Source organism: Tachyglossus aculeatus, chromosome 17, assembly GCF_015852505.1.
Source record: "Tachyglossus aculeatus isolate mTacAcu1 chromosome 17, mTacAcu1.pri, whole genome shotgun sequence".
NCBI classification, from domain to species: domain Eukaryota; kingdom Metazoa; phylum Chordata; class Mammalia; order Monotremata; family Tachyglossidae; genus Tachyglossus; species Tachyglossus aculeatus.
The window spans coordinates 7,868,968-7,896,942 of NC_052082.1; the positions used below are offsets into that span (position 1 = coordinate 7,868,968).

The 27,975-nt window shown below is 43.8% G+C and overlaps 1 protein-coding gene across 2 annotated transcripts; it reads left to right on the plus strand.

Moving 5' to 3' along the window:
* The first annotated feature begins 6,762 nt into the window (after positions 1-6,762).
* Positions 6,763-24,371, plus strand: LOC119939645 (alpha-S1-casein-like). 2 transcript variants are annotated; one of them, XM_038759799.1, is made up of 14 exons: positions 6,763-6,811; positions 9,438-9,500; positions 10,940-10,969; positions 12,762-12,785; positions 12,869-12,910; positions 14,355-14,384; positions 15,895-15,915; positions 16,137-16,175; positions 18,666-18,692; positions 19,766-19,786; positions 19,876-19,917; positions 21,358-21,510; positions 22,566-22,613; positions 24,024-24,371. In XM_038759799.1, the coding sequence occupies exons 2-13, from the start codon at positions 9,450-9,452 to the stop codon at positions 22,572-22,574; spliced, it is 489 nt and encodes a 162-aa protein (XP_038615727.1). In that variant the 5' UTR covers positions 6,763-6,811; positions 9,438-9,449; the 3' UTR covers positions 22,575-22,613; positions 24,024-24,371. The 2 variants fall into 2 exon arrangements, with proteins under 2 accessions (XP_038615727.1, XP_038615726.1); XM_038759798.1 differs by having other exon boundaries at positions 21,358-21,573; positions 24,024-24,350.
* Positions 24,372-27,975: the final 3,604 nt, after the last annotated feature.

Consider the following 27,975-nt stretch of genomic DNA (forward strand, 5'->3'; position numbering starts at 1 on the left):
CGATTACTACTACAGGGAATGGAGAAAGCTGAAGGAAAAGGGGCCACTGAGTCTCTGTCTGAGGAAGTTTCAACCTATCACACTTCAAGATTAGAAAGAAATGAATGTTGTCAAAGTTTAAACCCAGAAAGGAAATTTCCAGGTTCCCTACCATAACCACAAGAAGGAAAAGAAGCATTGCTTACTGGATAGAGCATGGGCCTGAGAGTCAGAAGGATCTGTTTTCTAATGCAGCGTGGCTCAGTGGAAAGAGTCTGGGCTTTGGAGTCAGAGGTCATGGGTTCAAATTCCGCCTCCACCAATTGTCAGCTGGGTGACTTTGGGCAAGTCACTTCACTTCTCTGGGCCTCAGTTCCCTCATCTGTAAAAATGAGGATGAAGACTGTGAGCCCCCCGTGGGACAACCTGATCACCTTGTAACCTCCCCAGTGCTTAGAACAGTGCTTTGCACATAGTAAGCACTTAATAAATGCCATTATTATTATTAATGCTGGCTCCCCCACTTGTCTGCTGTGTGACCTTGTGCAAGTCACTTCTCTTCTCTGGGCCTCAGTTCCCTCATTAGGAAAATGGGGATTAAGACTCTGAGCCCTGTGGGAAACAGGGACTGTGTCCAACCCGATTACCTTGTATTTACCTTGTATTGCTAGGCTGTGAGCCCACTGTTGGGGTAGGGACCATCTCTATATGTTGCCAACTTGTACTTCCCAAGCACTTAGTACCATGCTCTGCACACAGTAAGCGCTCAATAAATACGATTGAATGAATGAATTTACCCCAGTAGAACAGTGTCTGGCACATAGTAAGCACTTAGCAAATATGATCATTATTATTATTATTATTATTATTATTATTATTATTATTATTATTAATGTTTCAAACCGGGAGGAATTTCAGCACTCCAGCTGGCTTTTCTTTGGTTTTTGTTTTTATTCGGTTGTAGAGAGTTGGAAGCTGATAGTGGCTGACTCTAAAGTGGGTAACCGCAGTTTACCCGTCCCTCTTCTGGACCCAAGTGAAAACACTAATTATCCAACCTAATTGGCCTCTGGGCTGGGCAAAGTGAGGTTATCAAGCTTCTGACTGGCAAAACTTGGCATTGCATATCTGGCCTCTCCCCTCCCCTCTTATCTCTCCTCTGCCATGCATCAGTTGTCCCTGGCTGCCTCTTCCACTGCCCCTCAGACACTGTGACCTTCACTTCTGCTTCGCTATCCATCGCCTTCACATTCCTCCTTGGATAATTATTATTATATATGTTAAGCATTTACTCTGCTTCAAGCACCACCTTTCTAAGTGAAAAGCAGCATGGCTTAGTGGATAGAGCCTGGGCCCAGGAATCAGAATAATAATAATAATAATAATAATAATGGCATTTATTAAGCGCTTCCTATATGCAAAACACTGTTCTAAGCACTGGGGAGGTTACAAGGTGATCAGGTTGTCCCACGGGAGGCTCACAGTCTTCAGCCCCATTTTACAGATGAGGGAACTGAGGCCCAGAGAAGTCAAGTGACTTGCCCAAAGTCACACAGCTGACTGTTGGCGGAGCTGGGATTTGAACCCATGACCTCTGACTCCAAAGCCCGGGCTCTTTCCACTGAGCCACGCTGCTTCTCTGTGTGGCTCAGAAGGACGTGGGTCCTTCTCAGAAGGACATGGGTCCTAATCCCGGCTCTGCCACATGTCTGCTGAGTGACCTTGGGCAAGTCATTTCATTTCTCTGGGCCTCATCTGTAAAAAATGGGGATTAAGAGTGTGAGCCCAATGTGGGACAGGGACTGTATCCAACCTGATCATCTTGTATTTACTCCAGGGCTTAGAAAAGTGTTTGGCACATAGGAAACACTTAACAAGTACCATTATTAAGTGCTGGAGAAGATATCAGTTCGGACACAGTCCCTTTCTCACATGGGGCTCACAGTCTAGGCAGGAGGGTGTAGGATTTAATACCCATTTTTACAACAGAGGAAACTGAGGCCCAGAGAAGTGAAGTGACTTGCCCAGGGTCACACAGCAGACAAGTTCATTCATTCATTCAGTTGTATTTATTGAGCACTTGTGTGCAGAGCACTGTACTAAGTGCTTGGAAGCAGTTAAGGCAGCAGCGTGGCTCATTGCAAAGAGCATGGGCTTTGGAGTCAGAGGTCAGGGGCTCAAATCCTGGCTCTGCCAATTGTCAGCTGCGTGACTTTGGGCAAGTCACTTAACTTCTCTGTGCCTCAGTTACCTCTTCTGTAAAATAGAGATTAAGACTGCGAACCCCCCGTGGGGCAACCTGATCTCCTTGTAACCTCCCCAGTGCTTAGAACAGTGCTTTGTGCATAGTAAGCACTTAAAAAATGCCATCATTAATTAATTAATTGGAAAGTACAATTAGGCAACGGATGGAAGAGCTGGGATTAGAACTCAGGTCCTCTGACTCCAGGCCTGTGCAGAGGTAAACATCATATCCTCTCCATTATTCCCTCACCCTATAAACTATTTTCTTGTCATTTGAATCTCTGAAGGACTGCATCTATGGCTGTTTGGATAGAAACTAGGAAGGTAGTGATTTTGCCACTTAACTGCTGAATAAAGTAATGTTTTGCACTGAGTGGCTGATTTTACTGGAAGTGTTTTACTGCTGTTCTGGTCTGTCATACAAACTAACTCTCACCCTATTCCTAGCACGTCCCGTATCCCAAAAGGATCCTGTTGAATATGGTCCAAGCACCTTTTCTGAGAAAACTGGGAAGTGTGACCTTTTGCTTACTGTATTTATCCTTGTCCTTGTTTCCCTGTCCTGCCAAGTTTTCTGTCCATTCCAGCTGGAATTCATTCACGAGAAAAATTCTGGGAGACGACAAGCCAGGAATCTCAGGGTCCAGCTCTGTCTCTAGTGATGTAAAGAAGGTGCATTAACTCTTTCAGAACCGGGACTCCACAGAACAGATCACTGCAGCCTGGACCCAACTCTAATCCTCATCCTGACCATTAGTTAATTATAATAGTAATAATGATAACCACGGTATTTGTTAAACCAGGCACTGTACTAAGCACTGGTGTGGATATAAGCAAATTGGATGAGTCCCATGTGGGACTCAGTCTCAATTCTTATTTTACAGATGAGGTAACTGAGGCCCAGAGGAGTGAAATGACTTACCCAAGGTCACACAGCAGACAAATGGCAGAGCCAGGATTAGAGCCATGATTTCAACTCCCAGGCCCATGCTCTATCCACCACGCCATGCTACTTCTATATTTTCAGATGACAGAGACCTTGAAAAGAACAAAATAGGAGGCAAGAACCCTCCTAGACTATAAGCTCCTTTAAATCAGGGATTGCACCTTCTGACTTTAGTGTATTCTCCCAAGCACTTCATCATCATCATCATCATCAATCGTATTTATTGAGCGCTTACTATGTGCAGAGCACTGTACTAACCGCTTGGGAAGTACAAATTGGCAACATATACAGACAGTCCCTACCCAACAGTGGGCTCACAGTCTAAAACGGGGAGACAGAGAACAAAACCAAACATACTAACAAAATAAAATAAATAGAATAAATATGTACAAATAAATAAATAAATAAATAAATAAGCACTTAGTACAGTCCTCTGCACAGAGGTCCAAGCCAATCCTTCAACCAGTGGTACTGAGTGAACACTTGCTATGTACAGATCACTTGAGAAAGTACAGTACAGTAGAGTTGGTAGACATGATCCTTATCCCCAGGGGGATACCGATCTACGGGGGAGACCAATACTAAAATCAATTAGAGAGCTGATACTCAATGAACATTGTTGATTGATTGATTTGGTTGGTTGACTAAAAACAATGGGAAATATGATTTACTAATGAAACCAAGGAGGCATTTCAGTCATTTAGATCTAGATTCTTTCTTTCCCCAGTGTCCAGCTCACATTCTGGGAGTCAATGAGCCCCCTGAAGCACCTCAGCTCTTTTAGGCCAGAAGAAGCCTAGTAAATTCATGAGAGGAGTTGTTCTTGAGTGAGGGCAGAGAGAAAGCTGGGAGACCCAATGTCTAGATTAACAACAGAGGCAGATCGTGTGTGGACAAAGCCATTAACACCGCAGAGATCCACGCTTAAGCGCATACAACTGGAGAGCTATGTCAGTCATGCACTGTTCTTTCCACCATTTTTTAAAATTTTTATGGTATTTGTGAAGTGCGTGCTACGTGCCCGCCACCGTTCCAAGCACTGGGGTAGATACAAGCTAATCAAGTTGGACACCGTCCATTGTCCCACATGAGGCTCATAGTCTTAATCCCCATTTTACAGATGAGGTAGCTGAGGCCAGAGACGTTAAGGTCCTTGTCCAAGGCCACATAGCAGACAAGCGGAGGGGCTGGGCTTGGAACCCAGGTCCTTCTGGCTCCCATATCCGTGCTCTATCCACTAGGCCACCCTAATTCCAGATTACTAATGGGTGACAGCTTCACATGGCTCAATGGAAAGAGCACGGGCTTGGGAGTCAGAGATCATGGGTTCAAATCCCTGCTCTGCCACTTGTCAGCTGTGTGACTGTGGGCGGGGCACTTGGCTTCTCTGGGCCTCAGTTCCCTCATCTGTAAAATGGGGGTGAAGACTGTGAGCCCCCCATGGGACAACTTGATCACCTTGTAACCTCCCCAGCGCTTAGAACAGTGCTTTGCACATGGTAAGCACTTAATAAATGCCATTATTATTATTATTATCATTATCATCATCATCCTATTAAAGGTCTTTAAAACCACACTCCCACACATGGAGAGGAGCAGCGTGGCTCAGTGGAAAGAGCACGGGCTTTGGAGTCAGAGATCATGGGTTCAAATCCCACCTCTGCCAATTGTCAGCTGTGAGACTTTGGGCAAGTCACTTCATCATCATCATCATCATCAATCGTATTTATTGAGCGTTTACTATGTGCAGAGCACTGTACTAAGCGCTTGGGAAGTACAAATTGGCAACATATAGAGACAGTCCCTACCCCAACAGTGGGCTCACAGTCTAAAAGACTTCACTTCTCTGGGCCTCAGTTCCCTCATCTGTAAAATGGGGATGAAGACTGTGAGCCCCCCGTGGGACAACCTGATCACCTTGTAACCTCCCCAGTGTTTAGAACAGTGCCTTGCACATAGTAAGCACTTAGCAAATGCCATCACTGGTACAATGCTTGACAGAGTAAGTGGTTATCAGTTGCCATGATTATTATTTTCCCTCCCTTTGCACAGATTTGGGGAGTGGGGAAATGAGACAACCAGAGAAGTGATTCAGGAACTAAAATCCGCTTTCTCCTGAGTCTTCTGAGTTACACATTCACAGATGCTTTCACAACTTACAAAGTTTTAGAAACTTGGTAAGTTTCTTGCAGTCCAAGAAGGAGTAGGATTCAATTTCCATTTTGCAGAAGAGTAAATTGAGTCACAGAGAAGCTAAGTGATTTGCCCAAGGTCACATAGTAGACAAGTGGCAGAACCAGAATTCACCTCACAATTCAAAGAAAAGTCAGTCATCTAATTTGATGCTTTGAAGTTGATTGTAAAGCAGTGAGGGAGCCTCAAAGCATTGCCGAAATCATTCTGGAGTCATGGAGGAAAGTTTTTGGGAATGCTGTACCAAGATTGTTGGGCCATAGAAGGAATGATTTCCTCCTTCAAGTAATGTATTTTAGAGTTAATATGTCCCCCCTATTAGATTTTAAACTCATTGAGGAAAAGGATTGCAATTATTGTGGAATTCTTTAAGGGTTAACTACAAGCTAAATGTTGGGGTAGAATCAAGGTTACAAGATCAGATACAGTTTCTGTCCTACAAGGGGCTCACCGTATATCATCTCCATTTTACAGAGGAGGAAATTGAGGCCCAGAGAGGTTAAATGACTTGACCAAGTTCACACAGTAGGCCAGCTATGGAGATGGCATTCACACTCCTGGCTCCCAATCTCACGATCTTTCCACTAGACCATGCTGCCTCCCATTCATATCTCCTGATTCTAGTAGTGAGTGCTTAGTACAGAGCTCTACATACCATATGCACTCAATAAATAATAATAAGAATAAGAATAATGGTATTTGTTAGGCACTTACTATGTGAAAAGCACTGTTCTAAGCGCTGGGGGGAGACAAGGTGATTAGGTTGTCCCACATGGAACTCACAATCTTAATCCTCATTTTACAGATGAGGTAACTGAGGCACAGAGAAGCGAAGTGACTTGCCCTAAGTTACACAACTGGCAAGCGGCAGAGCTGGGATTAGAACCCATGACCTCTGACTCCCAAGCCCGTGCTCTTTCCACTGAGCCACGCTGCTTTGATTGATTGATTATAGATTGTAAATCTCCTTTGGGGAATAGTATCTACCAACGTGTATTGTACCTTCTCAAGCAATTAGTACAGTGCTGTGCACACAGTAATGACCAATAAATGTCACCGATGAACTGACTGATTGATTCCCAATTTTGTTCCAAAGGTGGCATTCTCTTTGACCAGTTTACCTTGTGTCCAATCCAATGTAGGGCATGGGTCCGGCTCCAGGTCATCGTAGAATATGGCATCACCATATCCTGAGGAGCTGGTCCGATATCATGTGATCTATCGCTCCCTTGTTAGCACCTCTAGAAATTCTTGGGAAGGAAATAGGTGGAAGAGCCATTTCTAGGCAGAGCCAATTCTTAGAACTGGAATTCCCCATTGGTCTCCCTAAAAACCACAGAATTAGCATTTCATGAAGCGCAGGGTTTAAATAGCCAAGAGATAGGGTAGCTCTCATCATCTAGATCACCTCAACTGAGCCTGCTACTCTTCTCCCATCTTGGAAACAAGGTAATACCTGTGTAGGTGCAGGCCTTTTATCGTTTTCTCTTTCCCCATTATTTTCCAACCTTCTTAGGTTTGAAAATTGTATAATTGACTCTTTTCTGAGAAAACAACCTGAAATGCTGCTGCTATTGTTTTCCAAAAAATGTACAAATCAATCTTTGCCAGCATCTGTGATGGCCCTATTCAAAGAGCCTGAGAGAAGTAAAAGGTCATCTTTAGGGACCTTAGAGTTTGAATATGTGGTGATTCTGTGAGAAGGTACAAGGAGCAGGCTTACTGAGGAAACAATGTAAACATCTCTTTTCCCTGCACCCCCCACCTCTTCTCGCAGAGACTCCAACTCTATTGGAGCAACCAAGTGCTCAGTACAGTGCTCTGCACAACAGTAGGTGCTCAGTAAATATCACCGATTGATTGATAATGGTGAGGGACGGAGGGGAGGGTAGAAGCTAGTTTGAGAGTGAATGGGGCAGGGACGTTATGCTGGTCAGTAATCCCCAAGGGGAAGTGAGGAGGAATCAATCAATTAATCAATCAATCAATCAGAGGCATTTGTTGAAAACTTACTGCATGCAGAGCCCTGTTCCCAGAGCCTGACAGAGTACAATACAACAGAGTTGGTAGACACTTTTCCTGCCCTCAAGGAGCTTAGAGTCTAGAGGAGGAGTTTGGCTGGCAGGGAGATTACTACAAAGTTAGTCATGTTTCCTGGGACTCTCCTCCCCAAAGAAACTTTCCTGTTTCTCCTCTCATTAATTTATCTTAAAGGTGTCGTGCTGTAGACTGTAAGCTCCTTGTGGACAGGGATCATGTCTACCAACTTCTCTGTATTGTACTTGCCAAGCATTTAGTGTAGTACTCTACATAAAGTAAGTGCTCAGTTAATGTCATTGATTGCAAGCTCATCGTGGGCAAAGAATGGGACTGTTTATTGTTACAGTGTACTCTCCCGGAGTGCTTACTACCAATGTTATTGATTGTAAGCTCATCGTGGGCAAAGAATGGGACTGTTTATTGTTATAGTGTACTCTCCTGAGTGCTTACTACAGTGCTTTGCACACAGTAAGCACTCAACAGATATGATTGAATGAATGAATGAATTGATTAATTGATTGATTGGCTGCGACAGCATCAGGGCCCAACCACCTCCCTCAGATAGGTGTTGCCTTATGCTGTCGAGTCGTCTCCGACCCATAGCGATGTCACAGACACATCTCTCCCAGAACATCCCACCTCCATCTGCAATCATTCTGGTAGTGTACCCATGGAGTTTTCTTGGTCAAAATCTGGAAGTGGTTTACTTCTTCCTCCTTCCACGCAGTAAACTTGAGTCTCCACCTCCAACTCTCTCCCATGTGTCTGCTGCCCAGCACAGGTGAGTTTTGACTGGTAGCATATTGCTTTCCACTTGCTATCCATTGTCCAAACTAGGAATGGAATGGATAGGCCTCTACTTGACTCTTCCTCCCCTAGTCGAGACTGATAGAGAACTGGAAACTCTCCAGGTGTGACCCTGAGAGGGGCCTCAGATAGGAGGAGAGCCAAATGTTCCCAAATGACAAACTTCTCTACAAGATTTCTATGTCTTCTAAGGCCAGGCCAATGGGAAAGGGCCTTAATTGAACAAGGACTGGTTTCACTTAGGCATTAGAAGGATTGTCAAATATATAACATTAGGGCAATACTACTTTCTCTGCACCCAACGTGTCTGGAACGAAGGCTTTTCAGCCCCCACGTGCTCATAAGGGAACCTCACCAATAGTGGAATCTTCTACCAAAACAAAGGACAACTATATATAGGAGGCATATCCTGAGGCATTAAGGAACATTTATAACTATAATCAATCATAATTTTGGTATTTATTAAGTGCTTACTTTGTACAAAGTGCCAGACTAATTCCTGGGGATGGTAGAAGGTGATTGGATGAGACTCAGTCCCTGACCCACGTAGGGCTAGCAATCTAATTTATAATTAGATTTATAATTTATACATTTATATTAATGTTTGTCTCCCCCTTCTAGACTGTAAGCTCGTGGTGGGCAGGGAATGTGTCAGTTGTATTGTTAGTGCTTAGTACAATGTTCTACACACAGTAACTACTCAATAAATACCAATGGTTTGTCTGACTGAAAGATAGGGAGAACTGATGCCCTCTCTCTCTTTTTTAGTTGAGGAAACTGAAGTCCAGAGAGGTTAGGAGTCTTGCCCTTAATTACCATCATCATCATTTTCACGAGTGGTATTTATTGAGTGCTTCTTGTGTTCACTATGCTAAGTGCTTGGGGGAGTCCAATACAACATAGTTGGTAGATCACGCAAGATGTCAGCAGTAAAACTGGGATGAGTGAAGAAGTTTTTTTGGAAATAATGCAGGATAAGGATGAAAACTCATAAAAAAAAACCCTTGTGGAATGCCCGATTCGCGTACTCAAATAGTCCCTGCCATTTGGGATCTAATCCTGATTATTACGGGTCTACAACATTAACACTGCTTCTCAACGCACCAACATTCATCAACTGCCTTCTCTCAGTTTCCTCTGGAAAAGAAAAACAGTGCTCTTGAAGAAGAAAGGGCTACAAGGCAAATTGACTAGATTCATCACTCATCTTTCCCTTCTGCCTTTGCAGGCCTCAATCACCATGAAGGTCCTCATCCTGGCCTGCCTGGTGGCCTTTGTCGTGGCAATGCCTGTGAGTATGGAGAACTGGAAGGTCGGTTCTTTAAATCTCTCTATTTTCCCCTGGGTTTCAGAAGGAGGATGGGTCTGTCGTTAGAAACTGGAGATAGGGAGAATAGCTCACACCTTGAGCCGCACTCGGATCAGGGGCTAAGGCAGGCTGGGTGATGGTTTAGCATATGCTGAACTCTGGAAAAGGCAGGGAACATCTTGGGAAGGAAGGAGGGCAGACACAGGGTAGAAACTGGAAAAGGGATAAAAAAACAGGCCGAACGGCAAATGGATGTCGCTTAGCACCTCAAGCCTAGTCACTTTTCTGAATGCCAAGCTGGCATCTCGCCAACTCCCGTGACCCTAGCTGAACCCCTGAATTGGTCTACACACAATGTGCACAGTTGAGGTGGAGGAGAGTTGGGCAGGTATTCTCTCAGGGCCGCCAATTTGGGTAATTTTTTTGAAAGCGGTTCTGCCTCAGCTCCAGATGTAAGTGTTTGACCATTGAAACATCAAAGTTCAATGTGCTGAACGCTGTCACAAGCAGCGCTTGCTGGGGTCCTTGCCTCTACATTCCTCGTAGCTCAATTTGCTTAAAACCTGTGCATCATTCCTCAGATACACACTTGGGTGAGAGCCCTTCAAGCGCTTCTTTCTTCAAGGAGAGATGTGGGAGGGTTTGTTTTTTTTTACTGTATTTGTTAAGTGCTCATTATGTGCCAGGCACTGTATTAAGCGCTGGGGTTAATACACGAGTTAATCAGGTTGGACACAGTCTATGTCCCACATGAGGCTCACAGTATTAATCCTCATTTTACAGATGAAGCAACTGAGGCAGAGAATTTAAGTGACTTGCCAAAGATCACACCGCAGACAAGTTCAGCATGGCTCAGTAGAAAGAGCACGGACTTTGAAGTCAGAGTTCATGGGTTCAAATCCCTGCTCCACCAATTGTCAACTGTGTGACTTTGGGCAAGTCACTTAACTTCTCTGTGCCTCAGTTACCTCATTTGTAAAATGGGGATTAAAGATGTGAGGCCCACGTGGGACAACCTGGTCACCTTGTAACCTCCCCAGCACTTAGAACAGTGATTTGCACATAGTAAGTGCTTAACAAATACCATTATTATTATTAGAACAGTGCTTTGCACATAGTAAGCACTTAAATACCATTATTATTATTAGAACAGTGCTTTGCACATATTAAGCGCTTAATAAATGTCATCATCATTATTATTATTATTAAGTGGTGGAGTCAGGATTAGAACCCAGGTCCTTCTGACTCCCAGGATGTGCTGCTAGGCCATGCTGCTTCTCAGGCAGTCAACTACCCCCTCCACATCCTGCACCTACACTCATATACGCATTCACACAAACACACACACACACACACACACACACACACACACACAGTGGGGTCACTCATGAAGCATAAACCGTTTTCTCTTTTCCTTGCAGGAGTCACCCAGCAGCAGTTCATCCAGCGAGGTGAGTTGCTGTGCTTGTTTCCTCATTTGAAAAAGGGCGATTCAAAGTCCATTCTCCCTACTCTTTAGACTGTGAACCCCAGGAAGAGCAAGGACCGTGTCCAACCTGATTATGTTGTCTCCTCCCCAGTGCATAGTACAGTGCTTGGCTCAAAATAATAATAATAATAATAGTAGTATTTGTTAAGTGTTTACTACGTGCAAAGCACTGTTCTACGTGCTGGGGGGATAGGTGATCAGGTTGTCCCACGTGGGGCTCACAATCTTAATCCCCATTTTAAAGATGAGGGAACTGAGGTCCAGAAAAGTGAAGTGACTTACCCAAGGTCAGCCAGCTGACAAGTGGCAGAGCCGGGATTAGAACCCATGACCTCTGACTCCCAAGCACGGGCTCTTTCCACTGAGCCACGCTTAACAAGTACCATTATCATCCTCATCCAGTCTCCAGCAACTGCTAGTCACTCTAGAGGAGGGGGACAATGGACATCACCTTTGGTCTGTGAAGGCAGCCTCAGAGTGAATTTATTGGGGCGGTTGATCTGTATTCTGTTAGCCATGGCAAATATTATCAATTAACCATATCTCAGTCCATGGAGGGAGTAATATTGGGACTCCCTCGGGGGGAAAGGGTCGGTGTCTACTTCTCACCTGTGTACTTTTTCCTAGCACTTAGTACAGTGCTCTCAACATAGCAGGAGCTTAATAAGTGCCACTACTGCTGCTGCTACCACTACTATTACTTCTTCTACCTCTTCTACTACAACTACTACTATTACTTGTAGTACTATGCCCCCCACCCCCCAACCCCGCAAGACTGTGAGCCCGCTGTGGGCAAGGATTGTCTCTCTTTATTGCTGTATTGTATACTCCAAACACTTAGTACAGCGCTCTGTACACAGTAAGCACTCAATAAATGTGATTGAATGAATGAATATTAGTAGTAGAAGCACTGCTACTACTTCCTCTACTACTACTACTAAATGCCATCATTATTATTACTACTACACTGGAGAAGCAGCGTGGCTCAGAGGAAAGAGCACGGGCTTCGGAGTCAGAGGTCATGGGTTCTAATCCCGACTCCACCACTTCTCAGACGTGTGACTTTGGGCAAGTCACTTAAATTCTCTGTGCCTCAGTTCCTTCATCTGGAAAATGGGGATTAAGACTGTGAGCCCCACTTTGGACACCCTGATTACCTTGTATGCCCCCAGTGTTTAGAACAGTGCTTGGCACATAGAAAGTGCTTAACAAATTCCATTATTATTGTTATTACTACTTTTATTACAACTACTACTATTAATACCCTCCAGCTAGACCCCTGAGGGAATGGGAGCTACAGGGTTTAGTGGATTAGGTCTTGTGCTGTGATTTCTTTGCCAGACAATTTTGCCCAAGGGGTGAGAATCCCTTCCACTGCCTTATAGTGCTTAGCTTTCCATCTTAAATTGTATACAACTGGAAGGTAGGGACTTTTCATCTACTACTGCTATTCTCCCTCACCATGCTTAGTACAGTGCCTTGCACAGAGTAGTGATTTGGGAAGTAAAATTGATTGAATTCCTGTATTTTCACCAGTTTTCACTGATAGTGGGATTATATTCTTGCTGTTCCCCATATCTGCCCCCTCCCCCTTTCTATAAGGAGCTCCTTACCAGCCAGCGATCTCATTTGAATTGATTTTGTGTAATCCGCCTTCAGTTTAGTACAGTGCTTTCCACGTTGTGAGCACACAATATGGGTAAGGATAATGACAATGATAACACTCACATAAATTCTCCTTTTCTTTCTTTAAGGAAGCTTCCAAAATTCTGACAAAAGTAAGGTATTTTTTCTTTAAATATGGTAAAGCCTTGACCATATACTGTACGTTTATGACAACTGTGCTTTTTTTCTTTAACAGAAGCGTGTCCAGAGAGACCCAGAATACTACCTTCCCCATCAGGTAAAAAACACTTTCAAAATATTGTTGTTAATAATAATGGTACTTGTTAAGTGCCTACTGTGTGCTAAGCACTCTGCTACAAGATACAAGCTCTAGGGTAGATACAAGATAATCAGGTCTCCCATGGGACTCACAGTCTAAGTAGGGCAGGCATTGAATCCTCATTTTGCAAATGAGGGAACTGAGGCCCAGAGAATTAAGTGACTTGCCCAAGGACACACAGCAGATATGTGACAGAGATGGGATAAGAAGCCATGTCCTCTGACTCCCAATCCCGTGCTCTTTCCATTGTCATGCTGCTTCTTATGTTTGCAGATTCTCATTGTTACTATTTTGCCCTCACCCAGTTTCTCCTTCCTCTTCCCCCTTCCCGCCGAAGTGCTAGCTCTGCTTTCTAATAATAATAATAATAATAACAATGATGGTATTTGTTAAGTGCTTACTATATGCCAAGCACTGTTCCAAGCACTGGGGTAGATACAAGGTATTCAGGTTGTCCCACATGGGGCTCACAGTCTTAATCCCCATCTTACAGAGGAGGTAACTGAGGCCCAGAGAAGTTGTGACTTGCCCAAAGTCACACCTCTAAGAAGTAGTGGAGTCAGAATTAGAACCCATAACCTCTGACTCCCAAGCCCATTCTCTTTCCACTGAGCCACGCTGCTTCTAGTCCAGCCCTGCTTCTCCCTCCTCCCACTAAGGGTTATTCATCTCCTCATGGTATTTGTTAAGCTCTTACTATGTGCCAAACACTGTTCTAAATGCTGGGGTGAGTACAAGGTAATTAGGTCGGATGAAGTCCCCATCCCACATGGGGCTCATAATCGAACTAGGAGGGAGAACAGGTATTGAATCCCCATTTTACAGTTGAGGAAACTGAGACACAGAGATGTTGTCACAAAGCTGGTTGTTATATTGTACCCTCCCAAGCACTTAGTACAGTGCTCTGCCCAGAGTAAGTGCTCAGTAAATAAGATTGAATGAGTGAATGGATGAATGACAAGTGATGGAGCCTGGATTAGAACCCAGGTCCTCTGACTCCCAGGACAGTGCTCTTTCTACTAGACAACACTGCTCCTCTATTGAAGAAGTGTTTAGGCTTCAAATTTGGTTCCTCCCCCTGGCTGATTCTGAGCTGGCAGAGATCCAGAATGAGGAGATTAAATCAATCTATCAATCAGTGCTATTTATTGAGTGCTTAATGTGTGCAGAGCACTGTACTAAGCACTTGGGAGAGTGCAACATAGAGTCCATAGTCACATTCCCTGCCAACAAGGAGCCTACAGTCTAGAAGTGATTCATTCATTCAATTGTATTTATTGAGCGCTTACTGCATGCAGAGCACTGTACTAAGCGCTTCGGAAGTACAAGTTGGCAACTTATCAGATGGGGATTCCTGACACTAGAGTTAGCTGTCTGAAATCCATCCACTTTTCTTCTGCAGGAGGAATCCGTAAGCAGCTCATCCAGTGAGGTAAGGCACTAATGGAAAAGCAATGCTCCAGCACAGAGGAGAATAGGGTTGGGCTGCTTCCATAGGGGGGTTAAAAGATATTGGAAGCGAGGGGTGATGAAATTTGTTAAGCACTTACTACATGTCAGGACTGTACTATGCCTGAATGAAAGCAAATCAGAATGGACACAGTCCTTTTCCCATGCTCTTAATCTCCATTTTACAGATGAGGTAGCTGAGGCCCAGAGAAGTGACGCGACTTGCCCAAGGTTACACAGCAGTCAAATGGCAGAGCCGGGATTAGAACCCATGTCCTTCTGACTCTGAGGCCTCTGGTCTATCCTCTAGGCCAGGCTGTTTAGGAGTTTGGGGTAGAAAAGGCACTCGCAGTGTGAACATTTGGCCTCCTTGGGTGTCTACTCTGCTTTTTTGTATTTTCCAGGTCACTGATCCCCCTTTCCTTTGTTTTAGCAGTGTAGATATGGTCTAGGGGCTGTCAGAGGATGTCCCCTCAGCTGCTTTTTCTATCAATCCATTCCATACGGGTACACTTAGCAACCCATGAGGTCCAGATCCTCAGGCCTCTCCATCACCCTCTCTTGAGAGGAGTTCCGATGGCGATCGGCATTTCAAAGGCAATGGGATTTGTTCAATAGGACAAAGTTCTTGTTCTTGACTCCAATAATAATAATACTAGCATTTATTAAGCACTTACTATGTGCAAAGCACTGTTCTAAGCACTGGGGACGTTACAAGGTGATCAGATTGTCCCACAGGGGGCTCACAATCTTCATCCCCATTTTACAGATGAGGGAACTGAGGCACAGAGAAGTGAAGTGACTTGCCCGAGCCCACTGTTGGGTAGGGACTGTCTCTATATGTTGCCAAATTGTACTTCCCAAACGCTTAGTACAGTGTTCTGCACACAGTAAGCGCTCAATAAATACGATTGATGATGATGATGAAGTGGCGAAGCTGGGATTTGAATCCATGGCCTCTGACTCCAAAGTCTGGGCTCTTTCCATTGAGCCACATTGCCTCTCTAAGTTTTTTTCTGTCTGCCTGGTTAGGCCTTCCCTCCCAAGCCCAAGGGAGAATCAAACCAATCACATGTTCCAATAATGCACAAAACTAATCTAGTCTCCTTTTTGGAGATCATTCAGGTCACGGCTATGCTTGGCGGGTGTGAGTGTGCTGGAGGAAGGGTTGGGAGGGAGGTATTGCAAGAAAGGTTGGGAGAAGATTGAGACATTCCCTGAATTCCCCATGGGACTCAGAGTCAGAAGGTTATGGGTTCTAATCCCAGCTCTGCCACTTTTCATTCATTCAGTCATTCAGTCGTATTCATTGATCAGCTACTGTGTGCAGAGCTCTGTACTAAGCACTTGGGAAGTACAATTCAGCAATAAAGAGAGACAATCCCTTCCCATACCAGGCTTACTTGCACCTATCTATGCTTTCAGTCTGCCCAACTTCCTGTTGAAACAAATTCTATACACTTGCCAACTTTCATATTTTTTCTTCTCCTAAGGAATCGACCGATCGACTCAAAGTAAGACATTATCGTTCTATTCATTCATTTGTTCAATCGTCTTTATTGAATGCTTACTGTGTGCAGAGCACTGTACTAAGAGCTTGGGAAGTACAAGTTTACAACATATAGAGACGGTCCCTACCCAACAGTGGGCTCACAGTCTAAATTATTCTGTTCTAATATTTGCCAGTGTGTTCTGTATTTGTATAACATTTGCTCTGTTACCTATTTTCCAACAGAGACGTCTCCTGAAAGACAAACCCATCTTCCGTCTCCTGGTAATGCTTCCAATGATTCATTTGCAAATGACTGACCAGACTGTAGGACAATATTAGAACATTCTCCCAGAAACCTTTACCCTTCTATCTTATCTGCACCCTCACCCCAAGGGGGTAACGATTTACACTGAGTCCTATAAAGTCTTATTAAATTGATTTTACTAACTGAATACTGCTTATGGAGAGAGTAGGGTGAAAGACCAGGTGTATCAACAGGACGACGAGCTTGTAGAGTTGATTTAAAGAATTGCACTGACCATAACACGATTCGTGCTCGATGCAGCAGTGGCTTAATGCAAGAAACTCTTGTTCTGGCCTGTCTCCCTTACATCCTTCCTCTTCTTCCTCCAGCCAGTTAATCAATCAATAACAATGATTGAGCAACTATTGTGTACAGAGATCTGGACTGAGCACTTGAGAGAGTACAAAAGAGTTGAAAAATATGATGATCCCTGTCAGTCTAGTGAGAGAGACAGATTCTTAAATAAATTCCATGTAAGATCGTTCTTTTTGGTTTGATTCTTGGGTGAAGGGTTCCAGAGTGCATTTCACCCTAAAAGAGAGAGTGGAGAGGCAGGGAGTGTTCAATAATGTTCAGGGATTGGGGGTGGGGGTTCAGTAGGTAGCACATTTTCCCTAAGTCAGCAACTAAACCAGAAACTGGCTCAGCTCGGAAGAACTGGCTGTCTCAAGTTGCAAAGAAAAGTTGTTCCATCAATTAGTCAGTAGCTTAATAAATCAATCCATCAAGTAAGCTCCTCTCCTAATCTGTAAGCACCTTATGGGCAGGAGTCATGTCTACCTACTCTATCCTACTGTATTCTCAATCAGCCTATCGATCAATCCATCAGGGAAGACCACGTGGAGGAGATCTGCTTTAATAAGTCTTTGAGGTCGGGGATATTGTTAGCAGTCCGTCAGAAATGAAGTGGGAGAGAGTGCTAAACCAGAGGAAAGACATAAGCCCACTGTTGGGTAGGGACTGTCTCTATATGTTGCCAACTTGTACTTCCCAAGTGCTTAGTACAGTGCTCTGCACACAGTAAGTGCTCAATAAATATGATTGAATGAATGAGCAAGGGGTTGTCGGTGAGATACATGAGAGATCAAGTGAGCATGGTCAGAGAACAGTGAGGTTAGGAAGTAAGGGAAGAAATGATGGAGTGCCTTAAAACCTGCCTCTTAGATTCTCCCTGTGAACCACTTTGTTAGCTGGGGATTGAGTCCTTATCACTAGTAATAATAATAATAATAATAATGTTGGCATTTATTAAGTGCTTACTATGTGCAAAGCACTGTTCTAAGCGTTGGCGAGGTTACAAGGCGATCAGGTTGTCCCAAGGGGGGCTCACAGTCTTCATCCCCATTTTACAGATGAGGGAACTGAGGCACAGAGAAGTGAAGTGACTTGCCCAAAGTCACCCAGCTAACAGGTGGCAGAGCCGGGTTTTGAACCCATGATTAATAGATGATTAGATGATTAGTAGATTCCACCACCTTTCCCCTGAAGCTTTAGCTTGGCTCAGTGGGAAGAGCCCAGGCCTGGGAGTCAGAGGTCTTGGGTTCGAATCCTGATCCACCAATTGTCAGCTGTGTGACTTTGGGCAAGTCACTTCACTATTCTGTGCCTCAGTTACCTCATCTGTAAAATGTGGATTAAGACTGTGAGCCCCACGTGGGACAGCCTGCTCACCTTGTATCCTCCCCAGCGCTTAGAACAGTGCTTTGCACATAGTAAGCACTTAACAAATGCCATCATTATTATTATTACTGTATTTTTTATGGTATTTGTTGGGCTCTTTCTATCTGCCAGGCACTGTACTAAGCACTAGGATAGATGCAAGGTAATCAGGTTGGACACAGGCTCTGTCCCACATAGGGCTCACAGTCTTACTCCCCATTTTACAGATGAGGTCACTGAGACCCAGAGAAGTGAAGTGACTTGTCCAAGGCCACCCAGCAGACAAGTGGCAGCTTGTCACTTAAGCTCAAGTCACTTCACTTCTCTGTGCCTCAGTGACCGCATCTGTAAAATGGGGATTAAGACTGTGAGCCCCCCGTGGGACAACCTGATCACCTTGTAACCTCCTCAGCACTTAGAACAGTGCTTTGCACATAGTAAGCATTTAATAAATGCCATTATTATTATTATTATTATTAAGTGGCAGAGTCAGCATTAGAATCCAGGTCCTTCTGATTCCCAAACCAGAGCTCTATCCATTAGGCCATGCTGCTTCTCATTTACATTATGGGAAGGTTCCTGCACGACCTAGGGATAATCCAGGGATACATTGGGAGGTGGTTCTGACTCACAGAGAGAATTTTTCCAAATCTAGCAAAGTGAGGGAAGAATAATTCTCCACCTTCTTCTCTACTTAAACCTGAGGCAGAAGTATCACAAGATTACAACACTTCTCTTTCTCCTTCCTCCTAAACACTTCCTCTTTCTAAGGGCACAGAATAAAATTGGTGCTGTATTTCTCTTTACAGAAGGCTACAGAGAGCTCTTCAAGTGAGGTAAGATTTTGAGTCAAAGTTGTGGGCAGGGAGGGATTGTGTCGGTGTATTGTTGCATTATACTCTCCCAAGTGCCTAATACAGTGCTCTGCACACAATGACCGCTCAAAAATGTGATTGAATGAATGAATAAGTCATAGCTTCAGTGGGAGGTAGGAATAGGCAAGACAGTCTCTCTGGGCTGGATTGGACTCCTCTACTGAGAGTTTATCCTTGACACAAGCTCCTGTCTTAGACTGTTTGTCTGTCTGTCTGCCTTTTTGGGTACCAGAAAAATGTTGGCTTGCTAGGCATATCCCTTTCAGACCGGCTAACCTCTCACTGAACATCTAAATTTGGGTACATGACAATAAATTTGGTAATCTCTAAAGGACCCAGATTTTTTTAATGATATTTGTTAAGTGCTTACTATATACCAGGCACTGTACTACGTGCTGGGGTAGTAACGTGCTAATTAAATTGAACATAGTCCTTGTCCCACATGAGGCTTTCCGTCTAAACCCCCACTTTACAGATGAGGGAACTGAGGCACAGAGAAGTGAAGTGACTTTTCCGAGGTCACGCAGCCACTCATCCCCCAGGATTAAACCAACGTTCTCCTGACCCCCAGTCCCGTGCTCTATACACGAGAACATGCAGCTTCTCTAATTGAGTGCGGACTTTTGGTACATTACAGTCGGTGACACTGGAGCCAACTTCAATCCTAGATAGTTATTCCCTGTAAAATCCCCTGGTGCAAATCAATCATGTCTTCAAGGAAATGGGGTTCACAGGCCAGAACTTAGTCAGATCATGGTTTCCAACAGCCAGAGTGAACAGTAAAACCAAAGTCATGGCAGTTCCAACTTAATTAATCTCAAACCCACCTGAGTTTCTCCATGAGGAAAGCATTGTACTAGATAGATGTTAACCGGTCCTGGGCCATCTTTTCCAATGGATTCTGGGTAGCTTGTTACTCATATATTTTCCCTGAATAATTCAAGTATTGGATTCAATTCTCTGGACAACTAGTGACTGCTTTATGCTTGCAAATCATGAAACTAAAACTGTTTTATCTTTTTTCTCAACCCAAGGAATCTGACAGTGCTATTGAAGTAAGGAGCTTTTATTATCTTTGAAAACCCTTTAATGCCCTCCACTAGGTGTTCTGTTTTATAACCAATGATTTGTCCGTTTTTTTCAGAAGCGTATTCTGAGGGAGAGACAGTACTATCAACAGAAGCTGGTAAAGATTCCCCTGTAACCTAATGACAGTGGATTGTGACTTCAGTCGGGATAGGAGAAGAGTTCAGGAAAACATTTTCTGCACAGTTTTCCTACCTCTCTGACCCTCCCACTCCTTTACCCTGTTCTGAATCAGTCAAGAAACTCCGAACTATCCTCCTGTTCTGTTTCTGCCTCTATTCGTCTGTAACCAGGTTTTTACAGCCAGAATCAAGACAAAAATTAAATAATTATCCTGATAGTCTAGTCAGAAAACCCCCCTTGAGCCTGAATTAGCAGCAGAATGCATGAACCTTACCATCTGTGATCTAGTGGGAATCAACAGCTCTAAGGCCGGGCTACTTAAGCCCAGTTACCCTGAAAATTTAGGAATTTATCTCCCTGCCTGAATAGAGGGAGATAATTGCAAACCTTCCCTTTGCGGCTGCGCTGTACCAATCAGAACTGTGTGAGGTGATGAACTTCTTGGGGGGATGGTGGGGTGCATTCATTAAGCTATTCTAAATGCTTCTTACGTGACCTGGAGAAGCCCATTTACTTCACAAAGTGAGCAGGATCCTGCCAAAGAGAAGTTCCCTAGCCAGGATTCACCTCAGGAAAGAAATTGCTTCCTCTCACTTCCGTTTATGATAGACATCTGCCACAGCCTTCATCATCCTCTCCCCCCGACCCCAGCAGTCCCGTCGTGATGGTCAGTTGTGGTCCCAAGCCCGGATCAGGGTGGCAACTTGCCTCACAGTCTTGTCCGGGGGCATTTGACAGGTTTTCAACTGGCCCGTCGAAAACTCAGAATCAATCCTTGCTTTCAGTCCCTCACTGGTAAGACACTGGACATCTTGATGTCTGGCATTTTTGTTGCAAACGTTCAGGTTCCCTCTCCCTTGTGTGGGCACCTGGAGAGAGCTCAGAAGCAGCACCCGTGTTTATGGACCTGGAAGGAGAGTGTAGTGGGTATGGAGCAAATCACTGAGGGTTAAAGCCCCCCTCAGGGTCACTCTCTCAATTCTGGGGATTTAAGCACATCATTACATACTTTACCATATAGTGCTAGTCACATAACATGGTTATTGCTTCCAGATTGGCCAAAGGATCAGTTTTCCTCTAATAACCCAAGTGACCACCCTAATTACCTCTCTCTCTCCCATCCCTCCCTCATCAACTTTAGCCTCTGGTCCTGGTCACTCCACTCTACACTGACTAGCACCCTCGTGTCACTAATGAATTAGAGTGAATTAACGTATCGGTATATTACTATTCATTCAGTCATTCGATCGTATTTATTGAGCACCTACTATGTGCAAAACACGGTAGTGAACTGTTTGGCAAACTGCTAATTATGAGCGTGTTATTTTCTTTCCTTTTAGGATGAACTCAATGACTGTTATCGTCAACTGGAACCCTACTAAACTGATTAGGAGTGTGCTACTTTCTTTCCTTTTAGGATGAACTCAAAGAATATTTTCGTCAGTTTGAACCCTACTTCTACCCTGTGGCTTATCAGAAAAAAGAAGTCATGCCCTACCAGCTGGAATACTTTGTTCCTCAACCAGAAGTGTACAGCATCCCCCAACCAGTATATAGGGTTCCTCAAGAGGTAACCTTCCCCAGTCTTCTCCATTTCCGCTACGCTTTTCCTCAGTCAACCCTCCCCATTGAGGTGAGCTCAGTTCCAGGGCTGGGACTGTGGTTTCGGGGGCTGGTCAGAAGAAATGAGTAACGTAGAAATGAGAGAAAACAACAATTAAAGGAATTGCATAGGTAAAGAAGACAAAGCATTTGGTATCAATCAATCGATGTTATTTGGGAAGCAGCAGGGCCTAATGGAAAGATCAAAGGCCTGAGGAGCTGGGTTCTAATCCCAGCTCTGCCACGTGTCTGCTGTGTGACCGCGGGCAAGTCACCTTATTTCCCAACTGTAAAATTGGGATTCAAAACCTCTGTTCTCTTTCCTCCTTAATCTGTGAGCTCAATGTAGGACAGAGACTGTGACATAATTAACTTGTATCTACTCCAGCACTTAGTTCTGGACACATAGTAAGTGCTTAAAGAATACCATAAACAAACTGAGCACTTACTGTGGGCAGAGCACTGTACAAAGAGCTTGAGAACATATAATAAAACAGAGCTGGTAGATGTGAACACTGTCCACAGGGAGCTTACAGTGAGCCCACTGTTGGGTAGGGACTGTCTCTATATGTTGCCAACTTGTACTTCCCAAGTGCTTAGTACAGTGCTCTGCACACAGTAAGCACTCAATAAATACGATTGATTGATTGATTACTGTCTAGTGTATGGGTAAAACCAAGCCAGACCAATACAATAGTTCAGATTCTGGCACTCTTCCCCATTAAAATGTGAGCTACTTGTGGGTAGGGAATGTGTCATTTCATTATTCTGTATTGCCCACAAATAAATACTGGAGTGTGCCACACTAAGTAGGTACTCAACAAATGCTGCTACTACTACTACTACTATTACTAATTTACTGTAAGCACAGCCTAGCACATCGATGAGCTTCCTGTTTCAAGGTTCCCCAGACAGAAAACTGAGTTCTCTGTTTCCTGGCAAATGCCATAATTATAGAGAAAATGCTTCTCCTTTGAAGAGAGCCATTAACATTTTTTTTCTTTCTAACTCTTTCTCTTTCAGAGGAAGTAAGAAGACTTCTCAGGGATACCTACAAGCCCCAAGACTTTGGTAAGTCCCTGCTTCATTGGGTATAGAAGCTAAGCATTGTCCATCTAAAGCTATTTCTCTCTGAGACATGGTACGAAAAGAAACAGAAAGAATATAGCTTATAAGATAGGGTATAAGGGCTGGGAATCAGAAGAACTTGATTCTAATCCTAGCTCTGTCACGTGTCTGCTGGGTAACCTTGGGCAAGTCACTTAACTTCTCTGTGCCTCAGTTTCCTCATCTGTAAAAAAGGAGATTAAGACTGTGAGCTCCATGCAGGTCATGGACTGAGTCCACCCTAATTAATTTGAATCTAACCCAGAGCATAGTACAATGCCTGACACTTAGTAAGCACTTAACAAATACCATTGAAAAATATGCTGAAGCAAATTGCACCATATTCTTTATCAGAATTTATTTCACTTGGACCTTGGATGGTTGAGGACATAGTTGAAGTTTGGTATTGATGGTTTTGATGCCCAAATAGTGGGGAAATGCAAAGAGATGAAACTGGTCTTCAACTAAAATTGGTTCCAGGGCAAAGCAAAGGTCATACAGTGCTCTGCACACAGTAAGCTCTCAATAAATATGATTGAATGAATGAAGATCCTTTGGGGAGGTCTCCTTGTTTCAAACAGGATCCCAACTGGAGCATTTTCTCAGCAAGAATTTCCCCACAGTTGGAAAACTCATGAAAGCCAAACCTTAGAAATCATTGTTATCTAGTCCCCAAACAGCCAGGACACCATCCCAAACTAACAAATGTAAACAACTAGTTTCCTTGAATTATTGAGTTGTCTTCCACGGGCAAAATCCATAAAGAAATCTAGAGCCAGATTACGATTTGGAAAAGCAGCTGGGGTAGTGGTTAGTTTGGTTTTCCTCTGGATGGTTCCATCTCTCCAGACACTCAATACTGACCTTAAATAATAATTTTTAAAAATAACATTTTCTTTCAATCCCTGGAAAAGGATGCCATATTGGAAATCCTGATGGATACTGAAATCTCATGGTGCCCCAAATTACTGCTTAATTCCTATATCCTTATCATCAACTCCCAGTTACGTATGAGATTTTTAAACTGTGAACCTACGTAGAGGAAACTTGACACTTCATCCTTTCTTTTAGCCACCTAACAAAGTCTCGAATCAGTCTATCAGCAATATTTACTGAGCATCTACTGGGTACAGAGGGCATTTCACTAAACACTTGGGAGAGTATAATAGAATGAATAGGCATGTTCCCTGCCCTTGGGGAGTTTACAATCTAGTTTACAACTACTGATCTAGATATATCTGCAACAGGACATAACTAACCAAGGGAACTGTAGAGATTGATTTTCTCCAATTGAATAATAGGACCTGCAAAGAAATCATTCCAGATGACTTTTTTTAAAAAAAAACTAACCGTACATTTCCTTTTCCTCTGCAGATTTGAATGAAAATCCCATTCTCTGTGTGTGATCTCTCATCTATCTGTGTTTAAGATATAGCACCATATTTCTGAAAACCTTGAGCAAGTTGTTAATTTAGAATGACACAGTACTGATCAGGAGAATCGTTTTGCTGTTCTTCCTATCCTACTCCAAACAGTTTGCTGTCTCTAAATCTCAGGGCTATGGGGAGCTCCAGTATCTTCAGGGACCAGAGGATGTAGGCCCTGCTTCTGCCATGGAAATTTTAAATTATTGAAGTTACTAATGCCACCATTTCTAGTAGCTGTGTACAGTAACCATGTTGTTTTCTTTCCTATCTTTTCAATAAATTGAATTTTCATCCATTACGCTATTCCTGTTTTTATTATCATTCTTCACCCTTAATCTGTGTCCTGAAGATGTGTGAACCTGCATAAAGGACACTAGAATTTTGTCAGTTTTTATGAAATAGTCTTCAGAGTAAAATCAAGAATGTCTGAAGCTAGACCTTTCTAAGGTTCATTTTCTCTACAAAGAGAGGTTACTAACCATCCATCACTAAATCTGCGAGGAACCGAGCAGGGGTTTGGGTAGAGGGGTGAATGAGTTCCCCAAGAATATTGGGTGCAGAGCCTGAAATTGGAAATTCTGGAAGAGACAGGGAAGCTTTTTTTAATTAACTGTACTATTTAAGTACTTATGTGCCAAGCACAGTGTAGATACAGGGCAAAAAGATTGGACACTGCCCCTGAGCCACCCAAGGCTTACAGTCTAAGTAGGAGGAAATAGGATTGAATCCCCATTTTACAGATGAAGTAACTGAGGCCCAGAGAAGTGAAACAATTTGCCCAAGGCCACACAGCAACTAGCCCAAGACTACACAGCAGTGGCAGAGCTAGGAATAGAGCTCAGGTCCTCTGATTCCCAGACCTGTGTTATTTCCACTAGGCCACACTGCTTCCCTTCTCTAATAAAACTTCCTGCCTCCATGTGATTTTTGCCTAGGTTAGGTTTTTTTAATATCCTTCCTGATGGAGATGATTATTGACATTTATTGAGTATCAACTCTAGGCTTTTCTGTTGAGAACTGAACATGCCCAACATCTGGGTCAGTAAGTTGCTGTTCCAATCTTGTAATGCACTATCCTCATTTAGGGATTTGCACCTGTCGACTTTCAAAATAATAAGGAATAAAATGGGAGAGTAATGTGTAAATTGCAGACCAATTCTATTTAGGAATCTAAATGGATTTTACAGTATCAATAAATGCTTCTAATACATCCCGAGGAATTGCAAACTTGAAAAGCCCAGGAAAGCTTTGACAAATGACCATTTCTCAGTTACAAGATCACATCAGCTCTCCTCATTACCCATCACCAGCAGTGACAGTAAACTGAAAGAGGTAATGGAGAAATGGAAAGGGGTCTCCATGGAATTCCGAGTCCTTGGAATACAGGAACGATTTAGGGTGAAGCTGATGTAGAAGCCATTATGAGAATGGAGGCAGCTTTATTAGAAGCAGCGTGGCTCTGTGGAAAGAGCACAGGCTTTGGAGTGGAGGTCATGGGTTCAAATCCCCGCTCCACTAATTGTCAGTTGTGTGACTTTGGCCAAGTCACTTCACTTCTCTGTGCCTCAGTGACCTCATCTGTAAAATGGGGATTAAGACTGTGAGCCCCCCGTGGGACAACCTGATCACCTTGTAACCTCCCCAGTGCTTAGAACAGTGCTTTGCACATAGTAAGCACTTAATAAATGCCATAATAATAATAATAATAATTATTATTATTATTATTATTATTATGAGGGATCTGGCCCAGGGCCATGTTAAAACTTTTTTCTTTAATGTTATTTGTGAAGTGTTTGCTTGTACTCTTTACTCACCCCTCCTTCAGCCCCACAGCACTTACGTACATATCCATTTTCATTTATATTTAACGTCTGCCTCCCAGTCTAAACTGTAAGCTTGTTGTGGGCACGGAACATGTCTGCCAACTCTATTATATTGTGCTTTCCCAAATGTTTAGTACAGTGCTCTAACACAATAAGCCCTCAATAAATATGACTGATTGATTGATTGATTGATTGATGTGTAAGAGCTGGGGAGGTAATCAGGTTGTACACAGTCCATGTCCCACATGGAGCTCACAATCTTAATCCCCGTTTTACAGATGAGGTAACTGAGACCCAGAAAAGTGAATTAATTTGCCCAAGGTCACACAGAGAACAGCGTGGCTCAGTGGAAAGAGCCCAGGCTTTGGAGTCAGAGGTCATGGGTTCAAATCCCAGCTCCACCACTTGTCAGCTGTGTGACTTTGGGCATGTCACTTAACTTCTCTGTGCCTCAGTTACCTCATCTGTAAAATGGGGATTGTGACTGTGGGACAACCTGATCACCTTGTAACCTCCCCAGCACTTAGAACAGTGCTTTGCACATATTAAGTGCTTAATAAATACCATTATTTAGAGAAGCAGCGTGGCTCAGTGGAAAGAGCCCGGGCTTTGGAGTCAGAGGTCATGGGTTCAAATCCCGGCTCCGCCAGTTGTCAGCTGTGTGACTTTGGGCGAGTCACTTCACTTCTCTGGGCCTCAGTTACCTCATCTGTAAAAGGGGGATTAAGACTGTGAGCCCCATGTGGGACAACCTGATCACCTTGCATCCCCCGCAGGCTTAGAACAGTGCTTTGCACATAGTAAGAGCTTAACAAATGCCATCATCATCATCAAGTGGTAGAGTTAGGATTAGAACCCAGGTCTTCTGACTCCGAGATCCATGCTCTTTTCACCAGACCACCCTGCTTCTACTTCATATACCTCCTGGGTGGAGTGAAGGCTTCCGGGAGTCAGTCAGTCAGTCAGTCAGCCTGAATGAATGAATCGTATTTATTGGTCACTTACTGTGTGCGGATCACTGTACTTTAGACTTTTAGACTGTGAGCCCACTGCTGGGTAGGGACTGTCTCTATATGTTGCCAACTTGTACTTCCCAAGTGCTTAGTACAGTGCTCTGCACACAGTAAGCGCTCAATAAATACGATTGATGATGATGATGATGTACTAAGTGCTTGGGAGAGTGCAATACGACAATATAACAGACGCTTTCCCTGCCCACAATAAGCTTAGGAGCTCCTGATGTAATGCTTCCTCATTAGGAATCGGGCTCCTCAAATGCCGTTCAAGGGCAGGAACTTTCCTCCCTTTACTCTCTGGCCTCTTAGTCGTTCTGAAAGGGCATGGGTGATTGGAGTCTTTGCCGCGGATCATTGAGATGAGGACTTGGAAGGCTGAGAGGTATGTCTTTCCCCATTGCGGTCAGGATCTTTCTGGTGAAAGGAGATACGTCACTTTGGCAGAGTTGTCAACCCTGCTCTTCAACATAATCACACTCTTGGATTGGAAAAGAGCTGAGCTGACCCCACAGAGCCTCCTCATCAGGGCAGGAGCAGGAGGGAATCTCAAAGAGGAGATGCCAGCATCAGTGACTTTGCCAGGCCTGGGGTCAGTGGCTGGCTGCCTGTTGAGAAGCAGTGTGGCTCAGTGGAAAGAGCACGGGCTTTGGAGTAAGAGGTCATGGGTTCAAATCCTGCCTCCACTACTTTGTCAGCTGTGTGACTTTGGGCAAGTCACTTCACTTCTCTGGGCCTCAGTGACCTCATCTGTAAAATGAGGATGAAGATTGTGAGCCCTCTGTGGGACAACCTGATCACCTTGTAACCTTCCCAGCGCTTAGAACAGTGCTTTGCACATAGTAAGCGCTCAATAAATGCCATTATTATTATTATTATTATTGTTTTGAACAGCCTTAGCCCAGCGAATTCACCCTCCCCATCTCCAGGAATGCCTCCTTGCCCTTCCAGTACCCTGACAAAGGACCCCTAAAGCTATCGGTCTTACCAGTAAGAATAACCTATAGCTACTGGTGCTAATGGTATAAATGGGGTTGGGGCTGACAGGCGCAGGTGGTTTAGA